The sequence below is a fragment of the Adiantum capillus-veneris genome, chromosome 6 (assembly GCF_014529385.1).
Source record: "Adiantum capillus-veneris isolate H3 chromosome 6, ASM1452938v2, whole genome shotgun sequence".
NCBI classification, from domain to species: Eukaryota; Viridiplantae; Streptophyta; class Polypodiopsida; order Polypodiales; family Pteridaceae; genus Adiantum; species Adiantum capillus-veneris.
In genome coordinates, this window is record NC_140936.1 from 92,882,638 (window position 1) to 92,902,711 (window position 20,074).

The 20,074-nt window shown below is 47.0% G+C and overlaps 1 protein-coding gene across 1 annotated transcript in view; it reads right to left on the bottom strand.

Moving 5' to 3' along the window:
* Window positions 1-200: 200 nt before the first annotated feature.
* The window catches only part of LOC147455896 (uncharacterized), a 152,356-nt gene continuing 132,482 nt past the window's right edge, over window positions 201-20,074 (bottom strand). Inside the window, exons 17-25 of the mRNA XM_086514524.1 lie at window positions 2,794-2,952; window positions 2,465-2,568; window positions 2,139-2,317; window positions 1,856-2,033; window positions 1,660-1,759; window positions 1,340-1,508; window positions 1,084-1,166; window positions 862-938; window positions 201-765 (exon numbers count right to left, since the gene is read on the bottom strand). Of these exons, the coding sequence (XP_086370650.1) occupies window positions 594-765; window positions 862-938; window positions 1,084-1,166; window positions 1,340-1,508; window positions 1,660-1,759; window positions 1,856-2,033; window positions 2,139-2,317; window positions 2,465-2,568; window positions 2,794-2,952 (1,221 nt within the window). The 3' untranslated portion in view covers window positions 201-593. The remainder of the gene's footprint in view (window positions 766-861; window positions 939-1,083; window positions 1,167-1,339; window positions 1,509-1,659; window positions 1,760-1,855; window positions 2,034-2,138; window positions 2,318-2,464; window positions 2,569-2,793; window positions 2,953-20,074) is intronic.

Genomic DNA, 20,074 nt, shown 5'->3' on the forward strand with positions numbered 1-20,074 from the left:
TTCCACTTCCATGGGTCTTTTCATTTCCTAAACTCACCCTTCACTTATGCACTCAAGATGTTTTGAAAGGCTTTTTAATTTTCCGAGACTGGGGAGACCTAATGGCGGTCAGTTAATGCCCGGAGAAAAACAGGGGGGATATTGCAGATATTGAAACAATGAAAAATAAAGACCCATCTGCGCAACTAGTGCCCACCATGGAACCGTACCGTTCAACTTCAAATACTTCGATAGACGTATTTTTTCATAAGAAAAGGAAATGGTGTCATTTTTACACACATTTTCCTTGCAGGTAATCTTCATTACAACAGAGCTATACTTGGTTGTACAAAAATTGCAGATCACCAGAGCCGATTTCAATTGCCTTGTAACAGGTTACAGATGTACTTTAGCTTGCTCTGCTATGCTCATCATGATCTCCTGATTCTTTCGAGAACAATGCAAAGAAGGATTTTTCCTGCTAGCATACAGCTCATAGTTGCTTCATAATTGCTATTTGGCACCTTTCGAAAGACCCTCCTTGTTCCTTCTCATTTGCCCCGTCTAAACACCGATCTGTCTTGGGTAGCTCGTTCACTGGAGTGGGTCATAAGCTAATTTATCTTCGGCTTGCTATGTCTTGGTTTCAGCCACAATAAGGCAAGCACAGCTAATGCTATTATGCTTAGTGCCACATATATTTCATAGCCCACCGCTATCTTTCTTTGGCGGGTACAGTGTATTGGATGCAACTCAGCTAATGTGGCATTTGTCGCTGTCATGAACCTGCTTAGACAAAATGTTGATAAAGATCGCAGCCAAAAACAAAAGGAATATTGTAAGGTTCATGTGGGATACTACATATGGTAGACTTATACATACCGTATACTTGCATCTTCAAGGTGGTGTAGCAAGCGTACCGCATCCAAGTAATGGAGATCCTCCATATTTTTAGCAATCTGTATCCATGCACACATTAGCTCATCTCACTCAGACTGATGTGTTCCGCAATAACAACATGAAATAAAAAGATACGAATATAGCTCAAGGTGCTGGTGGAATGCTGTAGTGTAAAGTTTGTAGAAAAAAGGGTAACCATTATACCCGCTTCCAAAGATTGATGACTGTGTTGTAGCTATTGAGGAGTATATGCTCTTGCCTTCTGAACGCTTCAAAAGACTCCTTATCTATCACGATTAAGGAAACAAGCTGTGGTAAAGATGATTGTAATTCTAACATTGACAAGCATACATGAGAAAGCATGCATCTTAATATGTCCACACTTGCATGCTACACCAAGAAAACCTTCCAAGGAAAAAGTTGAAAATGGCATGCATGGTCTTATTTGAATTTGGGATACATGTTTGTTCTTTGACTAGTAATTTGATGGCCTCATTCATTGTCTCAATGGCTTCGTCAAGGGTGGTAACAATATAGCTTCTCCCAATAGCATCATTTTGAAAAAGAGAAACATGCCATCCTGAAGCCATGCTTGAAAATGGATGGCAACCAACTGCCCATTTCCAGTCCTGCAATTTAACAGAGCAATTCAAAAACCTTGCGATTCTTACTGAGCAATGCTTGCTTGTTAGAAAGTATGGAATTTGCACGACTTTGCATAGCCAAGGCAACAAGGTGAAGCTGCATCTTCTTGCACAACTGCACATGACTTTGTCTAACCTGATCCCCTTTCTCATGGGCTTGACTGAATGTGAAGTGAGATGGCAGCAATCCCGCAACATGCTCAGCTACAGCTGCAATCGCATCTTTCAATGGCCGACTGTGATGCATGAAATGAAGCACATGAATCATCTTTAATTATGCTAGTACCCAAGATCTATAAAAGATAATAAGCTTTTATCCGCGTGCTACCGACCTTAGATCCCACAAAATGGGCTTCCTGTTGCACTGCAAGTGGCTTGGCCATGCTGCATTGCTTGATTGAACTACCACCACCATGTCAGGTAAGGCCTTTGCTACATGATGTTTATCTATAAGAAGAGGCTCCCCTTGCTGTATGAACCAGAAAATAGGGACTTCCAAAACCGATCTCTCTGCCCAGAAAAAACAAACACTTCTGAATCACATACTTGTTTCAATGCACAAAAAACCTTTTTCAATTGAAAATAATGATGTCCGAGGGTAGTAATAGAAACTACCACCAAGTGAAGAGCCACTTCCACTGAAGCGTTGCAGCTGATGTTGTAGAATCAGTGAGTCAAGGTACAATCGTGTTGTTGTCCTGTGTGTTCCATTAACTAGAAGAACAGGAACAACAGCAGCTCGTCGAGCCACGGAAAAAGCCATTGATAAAGCAGTGTCTTCAGACAAAGATAACCTGCAGTTCTTTACCAGTCAGCACCAGAGTCGATTGAACAGAAACATAAAGTTCATTAACAGAATTCATTGAAATATACTGATTGAAAGCATGTAGTCCCATGAATGAACTTGATGTACTAAAACAGTGGAGGAAAGAGAAAGAGACGTTTTTACAGAATATTGCACTTTCTGTCCTGGTACCGCTATGCCAGTGAGGGCCTCTTTGAAAAGAGTGACGTCTAGAGGAAGCAAATCCTTATGCCTGACTCTCTGCAAAAAAAAAAAAGCCCAGCTGATTGAATTTGTGTCTGCAATAGAGACACCACATATTTGCCTTATACTAACTAAGCAAGTAAGAAGTGCTCTCTAGATGTATCAATTCTTCCTACTAAGATCCCTTTTAATTGCAAGCACACTTTCAAAAGCTGCTAAAATTAAGTGCACACAAGAGGAAAAAAACAGAAAGAAGCTTTTAGAAAGGAATGTAAACATTACCTCTTGGGTGATCACATATATTTGGAAATGAACCTTCTCATAATAATGAAATGCCCCATCTGCAGTTGAGGGTGTTACGACATGCTTCATTGAAGACCACAACACTGCACCCATATTTGCCAGAAACCAATCACGTGCCACAGAGTAATTACGAATAGGCTGCAAAAAAAGTGCTGAAAACATTGGACCAGATTGTAGACTCCGTATTCTCCAGTAAAAACATATATAAATACCTAGATGAATCCAGGATAAGCCCAGATTCACCCTAAAGGGGAAGTGCATATTTGCTGATTACAACATGCAGCACTGCAGACTTTGACATATTTGATGGGTTACTACATGCAGCATTTGCACGCTTTGACAAAATGAAGCTTGAAAGCCTATAAGATATGGCAAGAGTGGACAAGGCTACAACATAGAACAAGCGGATTCATTGAAAAAGGAAACAATTGTGCACAAAATGCAAATTCCAGCCCGAAGCGACCTGTCTGAATGCAGCAGAGCGGTGTGCACACCGGCTGCCAGCCATTCTGCCGGACTCAGCTGCCATGCCCCTTGCAATAATTTGCGATGTTCTGCCACGGTCTGCAATTTGCATTTTTGGCAGTTGGCTCCTCTTGTTTTCAGAAAAGCGCCAAGCAGCTCTGAGTTTCTGGGGTCACATTCTAGCGGCCAATGTAGTCTGCCGTTTTTTGTGCTTGTTCAAGCTTCCCTTACCATTCTAAGGTGTGGGAGTTGGCTCTCTTCCTTCTATTTTTGTTGTCTTTGGTTTCTTCCGGTTTTTTTTGTTTGTTGTTTATTTGCTTTGCTCTTGGGGTGGGGTGACTTCCATTTCTTGGGTCCTCTGCAACAATTCTAGATAGTTCTAGCATCCTCTACACTAGATATATTTCTTAGATATTGCCGAGTAAGATGCCTACATGGCGCAATAGCATTGCAAATTACAAATATTATCTCAACCTTTATATGCCTATTAAAAGGCCTTCATACAAGCATGTGATGTACTAACGAGTTTATATATACCTAGATGAATCCAGGATAAGCCCAGATTCACCATTGAAGGAAAGTGCAAGGTATGGACCCATGGTAGTCACCCACAAGACAAATATAACCATCAGCCCCATCATGCATAGTATTGACTAAATACCACGACATCCCCACTAACGTCATCAGTGCCCAATAGTGGGTGTAGAACTAGGTACTAACATATGCTCCCCAACACAACACACACCACACGCACACACATGAGCATACATCAACACAAAGTTCAGCGTACTGAGTTTCTGTCATGACTCCGGAGATCAAGGGCAGGCTCAGTCATAATGAAGCCTAGCACTAACAGAAGTATTAAATCGGAAAAATTAGCACAAAAATGTGATGTACTAATGAGTTTGTTGACTAAGAGCAATACATTGCTAATAGCCCTAGCTATTGCAATTCCATTGTTATCCTCTCTCTCACTCTCACCATGATCTTGTCAGCCTAAGCATCCCATTAATGGTGCACACACAGGAATTAAACTTTGTGTTAGGAAACTCTAATCGCTTATGATGTGATTAGCAACTATTAGAGAGCTCCTAAGCGATTAGAGTGTAAGCCCTAGTGCTATGCATAAATGAAACTCATCCAGTGAGTGCCTCCACTACCAATGGAGGAGCACCGAGCTCCGCCCTAACAATGTCATGTGGTACCGAGGCCTTGGCCCTAATCATCCGAGAAATCATAGACACCAATGGCTTCTCCATACATCTCCATCCATCAGTACTGCCAGCTCCACTATGCTGATCAATTGAGGGGCCCCATATCTCCACTCAGCATGGCCGAAGTGACCAAAGTGTCAAAGAGCCAAAGCTTTGTCCGAGGTTCCTGGAACTGAACCTGCGAACATATCCTCTCAAGTCTCCCCAATGCTGCATAGGCTTTGGTCAATCGCGTATCTGCTACACGCCTCAGGGAAAATATTGGACCACTGAAAACCGCCCCAAGATAAGTGTATGTATCTATTTGCATACTCCACAGTCTCTTGACCATATGTAAAAGTGGGGGCGGACCTCCTTACCCACTGTGCCGTGGTGTTAAACACCATTACCTTGGTCTTACCAAGGTTCACAGACAATCCACTGACCCGTGCAATACATGCAGTGCATCCAAATGACGCTGCATCCCTTCTGGAGAATCGGAGATGAGCACAATATCATCAGCATATAATAGCAACGGAATCCATGTCCCTGCAAACTAAGCACCTCTATCACCCTCTGTATGTACATAATCTGAAAACTCATCTACATATATCCCAAAGAGAGTCGGAGATAGGGGACAACCCTGCTTCACCCCAATGGTGGAGTGAACTATGTCGGACATGCCCTGAGTAGTGCGTACCTGTCCTACCACTGTCATGTATAAAGCTAAGATCCCCCAGATCAGCTTTGTGGGCACCTCCATGTCTTGCAATCTGCGTATGAGTTTGGCTCGTGGCACTGTATCAAAGGCTTTGCGGAAATCCACAAAGCTACAATATATCCTCTTGCCATGGTGTCTACCCTCCTAATTAATGGCTCTAAGTGTCAAAATCTGGTCAAGAGTGGAGAAACCTCTCCTGAACCCTGTCTGTCCTGCTGCCCGTATGCCCTCTCTCTCTGCCCATCCACTTAACTCATGCTCAAGAATTGATGCATATAGCCTAGCCAGAGTGTGACCAACAGAGTTACCGGGGAACGCCCCCTAGCCCTCGTTCCGGCATTCCGGGGGGCAGTTCCCTTCCCGAACGTTTCGAAACGTCCCGGAACGTCTGACGTTCCGGGTGGCCAGTTCAAACCGGAACGGCCGTTCCGAAACGTTCTAGAACGCCCCTGGAACGTTCCGGAACGCCCCCGGAACGGCCAACGGCTACAAACAAATTTGGCAAAAATTGAAAAAATTGAAGTAAATGTTTGGGCTTCTTTTTGAAGTGTGCAAGGCCTCAAGGACTCATAAAATGCACCCCCCTCCCCCTTTCTCTCCACAAGCTAATCCTCAAGGCTCAAGCTCTCTCCCTCTCACACTCTCAAGATCTCTCCCTCTCAAGACTCACTCTCTCAAGGCTCAAGGCTTCAAGCCTTCAAGCTCTCTTCCTCTCCCTCCCACTCTCTCAAATCTCTCCCTCTCCCTCTCACTCTCTCGAGTCTCTCCCTCTCTCTCTCTCTCTCTCTCTCTCTCTCTCTCTCTCTCTCTCTCTCTCATCATCTAGTCATAGCAAGGTTGAATGGTCTTCAAAACGAGTTTTTTGTGAGTATTAGAGTCAAAGCACTCTAATACTCCTTGTATTTAAACGCAAGGAGCTAAAAAATGCACTATTTGGGTGTTTTTTATACCTCCCGTTCTGCGCCGTTCCCGTTCCGGACCCCTAGCCGTTCCCCCGTTCCACACGGATCCCGTCACCGTTCCCGTTCCACGTTCCGGGTAACTATGGTGACCAACCATGATGGTTCGGTAATTCCCGGGAAGCATAGGATCTCCCGACTTGAAGATAGGCACAATAGTAGACATACACCAAGTCTCAGGGAAACCCTCATACATGGCTCTATTAAACATCATAGCAAGAGGCTCTGCAAGAGGCTTGCAAGCATATCTCTGGCATGGATAAAGTGCTCTGCTACCAGACCATCATGATCCTGTGCTCTTCCTGTCTTCATCTTGTCAATGGCTTTCCTTACCCTCTCAGCAGTACAAAAAGTACATGTTTCTGGGCATGCCTTTGGAGGGTCAAGCAAAGGTGGCTGCCCGGATGTTGTATAGAGAGATGTAGCATATTCCCCCCATGTCTCTGTGGAAGTGATGGCTGGCGGTCGAGAGTGCTCATTGAAAAGCCTCCATGCCTCACTAGAGTCCCGACTCATAAACAACTGATACTGATCACATACTAATTGAGATAGTGTAGGGTGCAGCGGAATGAATGTTGTATTTTCTCAAGATTAGTGATCTTTATTGCTCAAGGTTCCTTTTAGTTCTTAGGGAAAGAGAGAGCTTTCCGTCTTATGGAGTGCTGTGGTCACGAACAAAGTGAGTGGATATTGTGCATGCAAGTGAATGAGACTGAGAGAAGGAGAGAGAAGAGATACGACACCGAGAGGTTGTAAAACCCTCCTCCGAATGCCCCACTCTCGTCGGCGAGAGTGGTCTAATCTTTGATTGCATAAAGGTGTACAATGCGTATGCAACGAACTGATGCAAGTTGGACTATGCCGATGACGACGACGACTTGATGGCTGAAATCTGTGATCTTCTAATCGCTGAATTCGGGGACTGTTTTGGTGGCTGAAAATGACTGTTTTGGCTACGTTTTCTTGGGCTAAAGTTGGGGGGACTTCTGCAACCGACTGGGGGCTGATCTGCTACTGTTCATCTGCTGGGAATCTGCGTTTGTCAATGGCTGAACATTTGCTACCAAAACGCTGCCATGGCTGAGGTTCTGCTGGCTGGAAAATGCTGCAGATCTAATGCTGTGTGGCTGAAATTCACTAACGCTAGGCTGTCCTTTTCCTTGCCAAAAACGCTGGTGCTGTAGAGGCACAAAACGCTAATAGGCTGACGTTGGGGATCGTGGGAAAACGCCAGAGAAAGACACTGCTGGCGAGGACTTGCTGTGGAGGATAAAACGCCAAGGAAGTGGAGTGGGTGGCGATGGTCTACTGCTGCGGGGGGGTACTGCTGAGAAGTTGCCTGTTGAGCGGGAAGCTCCTACTACCTCTTCTGCCAGAAAGTGCTAACTTGGGTTTGCTTATATATTAACTTAGCAAAATTGCTCTACCTACTTTTGTTGGAAAGTCACTTAAAAATAATAAGTGAAAATAACCAATAAATAGGAAAATAGGCTAAATGCACTGGAAAATTCCCCTAACTGATGCTAATGGATTTTGATGGGAATTCCGATGATCATGCTGTGTGCAACCGGAGGATATGCATCTATGCTAAGTGACTGGGCATGCACGGTCTACAAATAGACTCACAAAAGTGCCAGATCACTGCTAAATCTAGACTGATGGACTGACTGAACCCTGCTATGGTGTAGCTTGTCCACGGACACATAGGGTTGGGATGTGTCACGTGACAGATAGGTAAGCCCTCTTCTTTTGTCTGCGTGTAGGCTAGCTGTGGGGATATGCCTCTGATGTTGCATCATGCAACGTCTCTGTCAAAATCTGGGTGAGCTCATCTAGTGGTCGTCCTGGCTCTTGAGTGCGTAGCTGCCTATATATCTCATCAGTGTACACGTGATCCGTCTCCCTCGTGAAGGTATACCGAACATGTGTGGAGGCCTCTCCCAATGGAGCTATGTTGAACTGGAACGATACAGAGAAAGACAAGATAGCATGATCGACTGCTACCCAGACTGGTCTATTTCCCACCACGAAATCCTGAAAGGAAGGAATGAGTCCTAGCGGAGCCATAACATAATCCATTATACTAGCGCCATGCCGATGTGGAAAGCATGTAAAACCACCAGCTGTAGGGAATCGCTGTAGGCCATTCAAAATGGCCAATCCATGTGCAGTCCCCATATCAATCAAGTATCTGCCATACTCAGTGTGCTCCTCATCCTATGATAATCTAGATAGGCCCATTTCTGTAATATCAAGCTTCCGCATCAACTCCTCTGAGGTATCATAGAATACTGTCTGGTGGTGGGCAGTCCTAGCATTGAAATCCCCAAAGATAATAATGTCGCTGTCTCTGGAAAATTCCCATATATCTTCATCTAAAATAGAGAAGGGGGACTGTCCTCTAGGTGATGCATATACTGATGTACTAGGAGGAAAATAGCAAATAGGGATGTAGAGATATCTGCCTGTCTCTACCTTCAGTCTCACCCACATGTACCTCACATGCTCATCCCTCCCGAGCTATATGTATCAGAGACTGTAGCTCCTCCCTGAATAAGACTACCACTCCTCCTGAACCTCGTCCTCTGCGCTCTGATCGAGTCTCCTGTCTGCAAGTTGTCTCCCATCTGTATCCGCTCACATGGGGCATGGACTGCCCCGGGGCTTGATGCGTCTCAGAGTAGAAAATGATGTCTCTCCCTGTGAAACTATCCTCAAAGTCCCCTACATCAAGGCGCAAAGATCCATTACAATTCCATGTAGCCACTCTAAGTGTGGTCCCACAAGTGTCGTGCCGTCATGCGGGGCGCTTCTCCAGAATAACCACTTGTCCATCCCTGTAGAAGGCCACTTTCCCCTTCTCTCGAGCTGTCATTATCTCGGGCATAACTTCTTTCATATGAGCAAGCTGTGTGAGTGTGAGGTCATCTCCAAGGAATATGCCCGTTTTCTTTAGTGTAGGACGCTTCTTCAAGAAGTCCTTCTTTGCCTCCATTGATGGGAAGCGCATGATTAGAGCTCTTTCTTTTGAAGTCTCCCCATTTCCTTGTGTCTTCTTCCCTACCCTCCATGACTTTACTACCCATCATGCGGAGAAGTTCTTTGACTTCCCCTTCCACATCATCTCGGTCTTTTAGACCGGTTATTCGTATGTGCAAAGCTCTAGTCTTCCTTCGCTGCACTTCTTCTAAAGTCATGTTGATGATTGTAGGAGTGGGGATAGACGTGGTTTCTTTCCCTTTTCCTTTCTTAGCGACTTCTATCCATTTCTCGGCCTCATCCGCCTTCTTCTGTGTCTTCGTGATTACATCCACCCACGAAGACGTCTTTGCCCCATTGTGTTTCTCTTCCTGTTTGATCATCCGTACCTGTTCCTTGATGACCTTGATTTCCTCTATCACCGAGGGCTGGAATTCACCTTTCTCTATAGAGTCCATTGCTTGCTCTATCAGCACGCTCTCGCTTGAGGGTTCAGACCTCTTCTTTGAGTGCTTGTATCACTACGTGCAGGTCCTCTTTCTCCTCCCATTGCGTGCCTTCGTTGAGGAACGTTTGAAGAAGGTTGGCCTTCTCCTTCCACCATCCTTCCATCTCTGCTTTCCATTCCTTCATCTCCCTTTCCACTTGTGTTATCCGCTTGTTTGTAAGAAGGAAGGTCGCCTTCGTACGGGACTTGCAAACTGGTGAAGCGCTCATGACCTCCATCGTAACGGCCCCTGTGCGCATACCAGCAGGGCTGCGCGAACTAGCAAGTCTGTTGTTGTGTGCCGCCTTATTACTGCCAATTGCCAGAGCAGCAACAATCCCAGCTACGAGTCTCCAATCTGGCAATGGTCCCAAAGTATCACAAATACAAAGGTACAAAGGAGCACCAAACATGTGCCACCGATGGAGATGATGTCCTAAAGAGATGCACTGCGACCCTTTTTCTGTAATAGAGCCAAAAAGGGACTCAACTCGCCCCGTCCTTGCCAATTTTGCAGCTTTAATGGAGACCTTCGCAAAGAGCGATTTCCTTTTCACTTGAGCTCAAAATGCAAGCCTTCCTGGGCTTCCCTCTGCAAAATGCAACTCGTCTCCCTTTTTTGAACAAGATTCTTCAACGCAAAAGAGACGCGCAAAGAAGGTATTGTACCGCAGTGACGAGGGTGAAGTGCACTGAGCTGCAACAGGCAATGGAGACAGAAAGAAGAGAGCGGGCACCGGGGAAGAAGCAAAATGTGTGACAATTGCGTGAGCGTGTATTCGCCTCTGGGTGTGTATGTGTGCCGTGGGTGTGTGTGTGTGGTGAGTGAGAGGCGAACTGCTCTGTACCTTGCGCCCTGCGTGTTCAGCCTTGTCCTGCGCGCTCTGCTCGCGTTCAGCCCTGTCCTGCGAGACCTGCTCTCCCTGTTGCGAGGGCAGTGTCTCTGTCGCTGCAGGTTGTTGCTGAGAGTGAAACTACGTCCCGTTGCTGCTTATAGAGACCTGCGTGCTGCTGCCCGCCATGAGAGAACCTGCGAGAGAGAGAGAGAGAGAGAGAGAGAGAGAGAGAGAGATGAATGAAATGTTATATTAAACATCTTCAAAAGGTCAAAATGACCTATGAGACCAAACTGCTACAATCCTGTTGATGAATCAGATTGTCACAAAATGCTGACGTGTCAAGCCACCGAAGAACAAAGCTAACAATCAAATCTTGGCTGAGGGGCCTAAACCCTAAGAAGCAGCAGCAGAAGAAGTTTTACCAACTTACAATACCTTGCCGAGTGGCCTAATTTAATAGAAGTTCCCACCAACTTACGGGACCCCGTCTGATGGGGACCCAAGTAACCTATAGACTTGTAAATAAAACAGGAACCACACACCTCAGAAGAAAGACTGCACATCCAACTGATGATGTGGCATGATTGTACAAGCAACCCGCAAATCACGTTGATAGTGCCACGTGGCAGATGTACGGATTTCCGTGTTTATGCTAACGATGTGGCAGCTGTACGGATTTTCGTGAAACGCGTTCGCAGCTTTTGGCGTTAGCTTTGGGACCAGATGCTTTAAGAACTTGAAGTTTTTCATGTAACTGCCTTTCATGCCTTTAAATATGTGCCATGGGCTCTTTCTTTGACATGCTGGTAGAGGATGGAGTACTGGCATTGTACTGAGTTTAAGCAATATAAAGAAATAACGAAAGGGGCACCAGGGTTTGGGGCCATTGGTGGAACTCCGCGTCTCGTGTCTCGTGCATCTCTTTGAGTTCAGTTGTTATTTGAAGTGCTTGAAGGTGTTCAGTTTGTTCTTCTCCGTTGGCACGTGGTGCCCGTCCAGTTACACTGATACAATGTTAGGGTACAAAATGAAATGAAATAAAATAAAATAAAGACTAAATGGCTACTGTCATGAATCTATGCAACTCAGAGCTGTGCAGCACTATAAAGTGCATGTGACGGTGAAATAGTGGGCAGTACAATCTCACTGTGTGAACATCAATGTCCGAGGATGTCCGGCATCGGGCGTTGTCCGAGCATGTATTGCGTCGGTTGCTGTAGAATATCGTCGATGTCTACCATGGTAAGTACTCGTACCAAGAGAGCTTTATTGACATCTTCTAGAGGCCAAATTCGGCCAATCAGTAAGAGACAAAACAGCATACATGTATGTGTGTGTCCTCTCATATCCAAGTGCGGAGAATAAACCTGCTACAAAACAAAATAGACCGACATGGCGTGTGTGTATACATACATGAGAGGTGGAGGGATGGATCTGTGACTAATGGATGTGGTATCGTGGCTGCTAGATGAAGCCACCCTCTAGAATAGTTATTAAGTGCTCTCTATGATACTTCCTCTTATATGGAAGTGGCTGCCTAGGTGTAATCCATGTCTCTCGGATGTATAGCTGCCAAGGATGTATCATGTAAGAGGTGTATACATGGTGAGTCTGGGTCGTAAGGTGGGAACCGCTCTACCATGTGTGCTAAACCACCATGTCATATGCATACCATGATCTACAAATTACTCTCCCTTGCCTTTGCCAACTGCCTAGACGCCTTAGGAGCTGTGTATGAAAGACTGCCTTGCAATAGCTCCTTGAATCTTGGATGAAACATATTGTTTGAAAGAAAGCCTCCATTGCCATGGGCAGTGTGGCCAGCTCCGTTCTGGTAATGTCATGTGGGACGGAGGGTTTTCTGCGGATGATACGCAAGATCATCCTGACATATGGTCTCTCAATCAATGTCGACCAAGAAGCTGTAAGTCCGGGTACCCAAACTGTTGTTGCAAACATCATGGCAGGGGTGACTAAAGTGTCAAAAAGCCACCCCTTTATGCAAGGCTCCTGGAAGTGCGCCTGGTGGCAGCGCTGCTCTAGTATCATCAATGCGCCATACCCTCTAGTGAGCTTGTCTCTGGCTGTGCTCATCATTAAGTAACAGCCTAAGTGGCTATGAAGGTAATCCCAAGGTATACATAAGAGTCTACCACCTCGCCCGCCCTCCAGCTAGTGTGATTAGGGCTTTACTCTCAATCTGTCTAAATGTATATAAAAAATCAGAGCCTTGGTCTTTCCAAGGTTCACTATGAGTCCTCTCTGTGTGCAAAAATACTTTAAAGCCTGCTGATGGAGCTAGAGTCCCTCCTGTGACTCAGATACCATGACGTCTATAGCATAATATGAACTCGAGTACTCTAGCAGGGCTACAGACTACAGTGTCACTTGCATTGGACACACATTTATAGTTGGTCCTAGGTGTACACCGGGTGGACTCTCGCCTAGGTAATGACATGTGGCAGACACACGGGTGGTGATGTAGTGGACATCGTGGTCCGACCACCACCACCACAGTCCGGAGATAGACGTAGCTCGACTGCTAGGGATATCTTGTTAGCCGTTGGTTGCTCTTTATGGTGGTATACATGCTTAGTTGGGTTTAGTCGTCGGACACCTCATACTTTCTATGAGTCTGGAGTCTCGTGTCTTGTGTCTAGCACCCCACATCTGCACTCTCCCTGCACAATGGAGCCTTGACACCCCCATTGTACTTGTGAGTCCGGGGCTTCAAGCTGAGTGTGGTGCCAACCAGAGTCTATAATGGTCCCATGAGTAGTCTCATGGTTTGCGGTGTGCCATTGGTCAGATACGCACATCCTCACATCAGCTGGAGATTGAGACTAGTAGATTCAGAGGGATACCAACAGACAGCAGGATATGCTGCTTATGCCAGCTAGAGCCAGAGACAGAGCTACATTACATATGTCATTGCACAGTGTACTATGAGATCCGGGGCCGTTTCCACTGCTTATCAAGAGAGGGTTTCGGTCCTTTCTCTAGGGTCGTGAGTTATGAGGATCAGAGATGTCTTGGGCTATATCTACTTGAGTACATAGATATAGAGACACTTTGCTGGGGAGAGCTAGAGAGAGACATCCCCAGAGACGGATTACAGATTTCTTTTCACTAGATATGGGACAGCTAGAGGAGCAGCCATCACTGCAGAGTTCCGCCCACACTAATTCAACCACTACCGGCACTCTCATCGACCGAGCACTGGAGCTACAGAAATCCAGACGGCCACGATTGAAGAGAGGGGCTACACAACATCGACATAGACTACAACAGAGGATTCGAGCCATACTCTCGACATCCAGAGTGCAACTGAGGATGGATTCTAGTAGTAGTCGTATTTTTGTTCTAGTCTTTTTGTACCCAGACATGGTATCAGATTCACAAATTTGTAACAGTTTGGTCTCATAGGTCATTTTGGCCTTTTGAAGACGTTAATATAGCATTTCATTTCATTTCATCACATCATCGTCTCTCTCTCTCTCTCTCTCTCTCTCTCTCTCTCTCTCTCTCTCTCTCTCTCTCTCTCTCTCTCTCTCTCTCTCTCTCTCTCTCTCTCTCTCTCTGCGCGAGCCACGTCCGACTACAGCTATTGAGGATCCACAGATATGGCATGATTATGCAGAGCGACTTTACGAGGTGCCAGGACAGCCTCCTATCCCACAGCCACACGAGCCACGCCCCACGTGCTCCTCCTCCTTTACAGCACAGATGGTAGAGAGGGCCATACGCCGCATGCAGCACAGACGATCAGCTGACCATACTGGATTACAGAGTGAGCACATCATTTATGCGGCCTCCACTATAGCCCCGTTGATTGCACATGTCTTCAACCGGGCACCATAGTGCCTATCCACAAATCTGGCGACACCCTGGATCCAGGGAACTATAGGACTATCATGATTGGCCACACGATGGCCAAGCTATATGGAGCAGTACTTGAGGCACAGCTCAGCTGCTACGCAGAGATCGAGGGTTTACGAGCTCCAGGCCAGGCAGGTTTCAGACGAGCTTTCTCCACCACTGATCACATCTTCGTTCTGCGCTGCCTCATTGATGGGGCAAAGGCGCGGAAGAAGAGGCTTTACTGCTGCTTTGTGGATTTCCGCAAGGCCTTTGACACAGTCCCACGCGAGAGACTCTTCCAGCGCCTTCACAGCATTGGGGTACCAACAGAGATGATTTGGGCCATATATGCTCTCTACGAGAAGGTGACGGGTCGAGTTCGTTGCCCAGGCGGTTTTTCAGAGACCATTGCTAGCACCATTGGTGTTAAGCAAGGGTGCCCACTCTCCCCGACACTCTTTGGGCTCTACATCGACGAGATCTCCGACTACATACTGCGAGCAGGGGGAGAGGGGAGCGACTTGGCAGGTACTCCGGTCCACATCATGTTATATGCTGATGATATTGTGTTGATTTCAGAGTCACCCGAGGGCTTGCAACGCCATCTTGAGGCCTTGGACGAATTCAGCACACACAGGGGGTTGACTGTGAACCTTGGCAAAACCAAGGTTATGATCTTTCACACATCCAATGCAGTGAGGAGCGCTGCCACCTTCACAGCAGCAGGAGGAAAGGTTGATGTAGTCACCTCCTATGTCTACCTTGGCATCACATTCACCAGCCTACCAGGACCCTTCACTATGAGGCAGGTTGCTGCTGACAGGCTCACCCGAGGATATGCAGCTCTGGCCATGCTAGAACGGAGATGCCACCAGGCACACTTTCAGGAACCCCGCACGAAGGGGTGGCTTTTCGACACCTTAGTCACCCCGGCCTTGATGTACTCGGCGGCAGTATGGGCACCAGGATTGACAGCTGACCAGTGGACACAGCTTGAGAGGCCACAGGTATGTATGATCTCACGCTTGCTCCGCAGCAAGAAGACAGTGCCACATGACATTATTAGAGCCGAGCTCGCCACACCACCCATGGTGGTAGAGGCACTATTCCAGACAGTCTGCTTCATCCAGAGGATGAGAGAGCTACCTCCTGACAGACTTACTCGTAGAGCATGAGGCAGCTATACAGCTATCAGAGAGTGGGCATGAGAGAGCATGGTACTCACAGGTCAGAGCATGGTTTGAGGGACACGGTCTTGACATGGAGAGCCTAACACCATTCCAGTACGACCCCCACTCACCATATGTTCACCTCTCTCGCAGTGAGAGGAACTTGGTACTGAGACAGGATCTGTGGCAGCTATACACTAGGAGAGTCTGGGAGTCACCTGGCTTGGGGACGAGGATGTCAGATTACAGAGACCAGTTTCTCACCATATTGTCCGGGGGGTTCATACAGAGACCACGCTACATGGACACATATATGCCACATAGCTCACGGGTGGCGATTGGTCAGCTGAGAGTGGCTTCACACAGGTTAGAGATTGAGATCGGGAGACATACTGGTGTTCCCAGGGAGGAGCGCGTCTGCAGAGCCTGCACAGAGGAGGTGGAGAGTGAGGAGCACTTTGTATGTAGATGCAGAGCATACACTGAGATCAGAGGCAGGTATGAGGCCCTATTCAGAGGACAGCCCACTCTCCGAGAGATCATGGACTCTCGAGATCAGAGACAGCTCGGACGGTTCTTACTAGAGATACAGAGCCATCGGGACACACTACTACAGCCACACACAGCTACACAGACAGAGGGGAGACAGTCGCAGCTCACAGACTTCTTTCAGAGGATTACCGCCCCTCCCCCACAAGACACTCAGAGGGGAGTGACACTCCCACAGGCGGAGGTGAGCCGAGCTAGACGACGACCACGAGTCACAGGCTACAGGGGCGCGAGCTCCCACCACCGACAGATCGAGGAGATCCGAGCCCGGGAGCGCCGTGCCACTGAGGAGCGAGTGGCCCGGATGAGGGCCGACCCGACAGCTTTCATCCGGGCAGCCTTGGCACCAGACCCGCCCATGTACCACATCTTACATCCCCCCATTAGTACAGGATGGAGCTAGATAGCTTGATGCATTCTCATGATTGTACTACCTTGAGCATATAGACATGCATATACCCCTAGAGATAGAGCTCCATCCCTCCTCAGATACCCCACTACCTACACTCAGTTCAGTTTTGTATCAGTTTTTGTTTCATTTGTCTTTCCGATAGACGGATGACCTACACACCATGTACATTTGATTTGTCTCATAGGCCGATTTCGGCCTGACATAGACGTTAAAAATCTTTCTTTCTTTCTCTCTCTCTCTCTCTCTCTCTCTCTCTCTCTCTCTCTCTCTCTCTCTCTCTCTCTCTCTCTCTCTCTCTCTCTCTCTCTCTCTCTCTCTCTCTCGTACATGGATAGAGCCGGAACAGGAGTTGGGCACGCAGATGGCTTTCTATAGAGAGCATCTTCTCCACCTCACAAGGGATGGGTTTGTGATTCGACCTAGCTGTATGGACACGCATCTCTCTCATGGTTTGCGTTGTGCCGTTGGCCAGATACGCACATCCTCACATCAGCTCGAGATTGAAACTAGCAGATTCAGAGGGATACCATCAGATAGCAGGATATGCCGCTTATGTCATCTAGAGCCAGAGACAGAGTTACATCACATATGTCATTGCACAGTGTACTATGAGATACGAGGCCGTTTTCATTGTCTATTCAGAGAGGGTTTTGGGCCTCTATCTAGGGTCATGAGTTATGAAAATCAGAGATGTCTTGGACTGTATCTACTTGAGTTACACAAACATAAAGACACTTTACTAAGGAAAGTTGGAGAGAGAGTCCCAGCGACAGATTACAGATTTCTTTACACTAGATATTGGACACCCAGAGGAGCAGCCACCATTGTAGAGCTCTGTCCGCACTCATACTACCACTACTGGCACTCTCATAGAACGAGAATTGGAGCTAGGGAGATCTAGACCACCGCGATTGAGGAGAGGAGCTACACAGTATCGACGAAGACTGTCACAAACTGCTGACGTGTCAAAGCCCTGAAGAATGGAGCCAACTTACAGATGCCGGCCAAGGGGCCTAAACCCTAAGAAGAACAAGTAGTAGAAGAAGAAGAAATCCTACCAACTTATGGGGACCCTGTCTGATGGGGCCCCAGTGACATAAAGGGATTAAAGTAAACCAGGACTCTCACACACACACACATGCAAAACTGACGACGTGGCAGTTGTACGGACACTCCGTGTTTTGCGCTGACTGATGACATGGCAGTTGTACGGAATTCCACAAATCGCGTTGGCAGCTTTTTGGCATTGCTTTTGGATCAGAAGCTTTTGAGTTTTGAAGGCTTTTCATGTAAATTGCTTTTGAGGCCTAGGGCCTTTAAATATGTGCTAAGGGCTCATTCTCTGGCATGCTTCCTGGAGAAGGTGCAGAGTTTGGAGAACCGGCTTGTGCAATGTTGATGCAATATAAAGAAATACCGAAAGGGATGCCAAGGTTTGGGTGAAATTCCGCCACTCCGTGTCGCGTGTCGTCTCTCTCTCTCTCTTAGTTCAGTTGTTATTGAAGTGCTAAAAGTCTGTTCAGTATGTTCTTTTCTATTGGCACGTGGTGCCCGTCTTGTGACAGTGGTATTAGAGGATCAGGTGTGTGCTTTTATGAAAGCATACCGGTCCTACAAAAGAGATGACAAAGCTATTGGAATTTTACAAAAGAGTTGACAGAGCTATTGGAATTTTACTTGAAGTGGCTTCGGGCCCCGACCCCAGACTTATTAGGGACTCACCCTTACTTCATTGCGCATCGGGCGCGCTCCCGTTTTCATCGCTCCGTCTTACAGGGCATAAGCCATAAAGAACCCAAGACATGGATTCAACAGAATATTTGCAGTTTATGCTCAATGAACTCTACAACTTTCTTTCACGGCATCCTCAACAGAATCTTCCGATGCTGTAAAGTTTTCAAAAATTTCTGAACTACATGTTACCCCCTCTGATGCCCCAGGTAGTACCACCTCCTCCTCCTCTGCACTCTGGATGTCGAGAGAGTATGGCTCGAATCCTCTGTTGTAGTCTCCGTCGATGTTGTGTAGCCCCTCTCCTCAATCGTGGCCGTCTGGATTTCCGTAGCTCCAGTGCTCGATCGATGAGAGTACAGGTAGTGGTCGAATGAGTGTGGGCCGAGCTCTGCAGTGATGGCTGCTCCTCTGGCTGTCTCATATCTAGTGAAAAGAAATCTGTAATCCGTCTCTGGGACTGTCTCTCTCTAGCTCTCCCCTGTAAAGTGTCTCTATATCTGTGTAACTCAAGTAGATATAGCCCAAGATCCTAGAGAAAGGACCGAAACCCTCTCTGAATAAGCAATGGAAATGGCCCCGAATCTCATAGTACACTATGCAATGACATATGTAATGTAGCTCTGTCTCTCGCTCTAGCTGGCATAAGCAGCATATCCTATTGTCTGCTGGTATCCCTCTCAATCTACCAGTCTCAATCTCCAGCTGATGTGAGGATGTGCATTGTGCGTATCTGACCAATGGCACACCGCAAACCATGAGACATATGTGTATCCATGTAGCTGGGTCGAATCACAAACCCATCTCCTGTGAGGCTCTCTATAGAAAGCCATCTTCGTGCCCAATTCCTGTGGCGGCTCTATCCATGTCCTCCTTGTATCCAGCTAGATCAGGACCTGACGAATGAGTCTAGTAATCTCCACACGTGTAAGAGACATCGAGGGTGTCTGAAGAGAGTACTTGAAAGGGGGCAGCCTGTCCATGGTGAAGCCATGCATCTGAAACCATGATGTCATCTGTGCATACCAGCATAAAGTTCCCCCCTGAAGAGCTAATTGTCTCGAAGACTCAAGGGCCAGTCTAGCATAACTGTCTCTAGTAGTATCCCACAAGCTGTGCACAAAGGAGACTTATCTGGTAAGCGCCTCAATCTCCATAGGAGGGACAGCTAGCTCTGCTCGAATGATAGCGTGGGGTACGGAGGCCTTGGCTCTGATCAATCGAGAGATCATAGATACCAAGGGTCTCTCCAACCATCTTGGCCTAGAGAAGGTCCCCATATCTGCACCGCATACATCATAGCTGAGGCTACTAAAGTATCAAAGAGCCATAACTTTGTCCGAGGTTCCTGGAACTAAACCAGGGAACACATCCTCTCCAACCCTCCCAAGGCCGCATAAGCTCTAGTCAGTCTAGTCTCTGCTGCTCTCCCCAAAGAAAACCTCGGTCCAGTGAAGACAACCCCAAGGTAAGTGTATGCATCTCTATACTCTGACCATATGTGAACGTCGGTGCTGATCTCCTGATCCATTGTGGTGTGGTGTTAAACAACATAACCTTGGTTTTACCAAGGTTTACAGACAATCCATCATCCTCTGTTGAACTGTGTAATGCATCCAACTGTCGCTGCATACCCTCCGGTGAGTCAAAGCTCAACACAATATCATCAGCATATAACAACAATGGGATCCATGTCCCTGCTAGCTGGGCACCTTTATCACCCTCTCTGTCAATGTAATCAGACACCTCATCAACATACATATCAAATAGAGTAGGAGACAATGGGCAACCCTGTTTCACCCCAATGGTGGAGTGAACTAAATCAGATATCCCCTCCGGGGTGCGTACATGTCCCATCACTAATCTGTTTAGAGCCATAATCCCCCAAATCAACA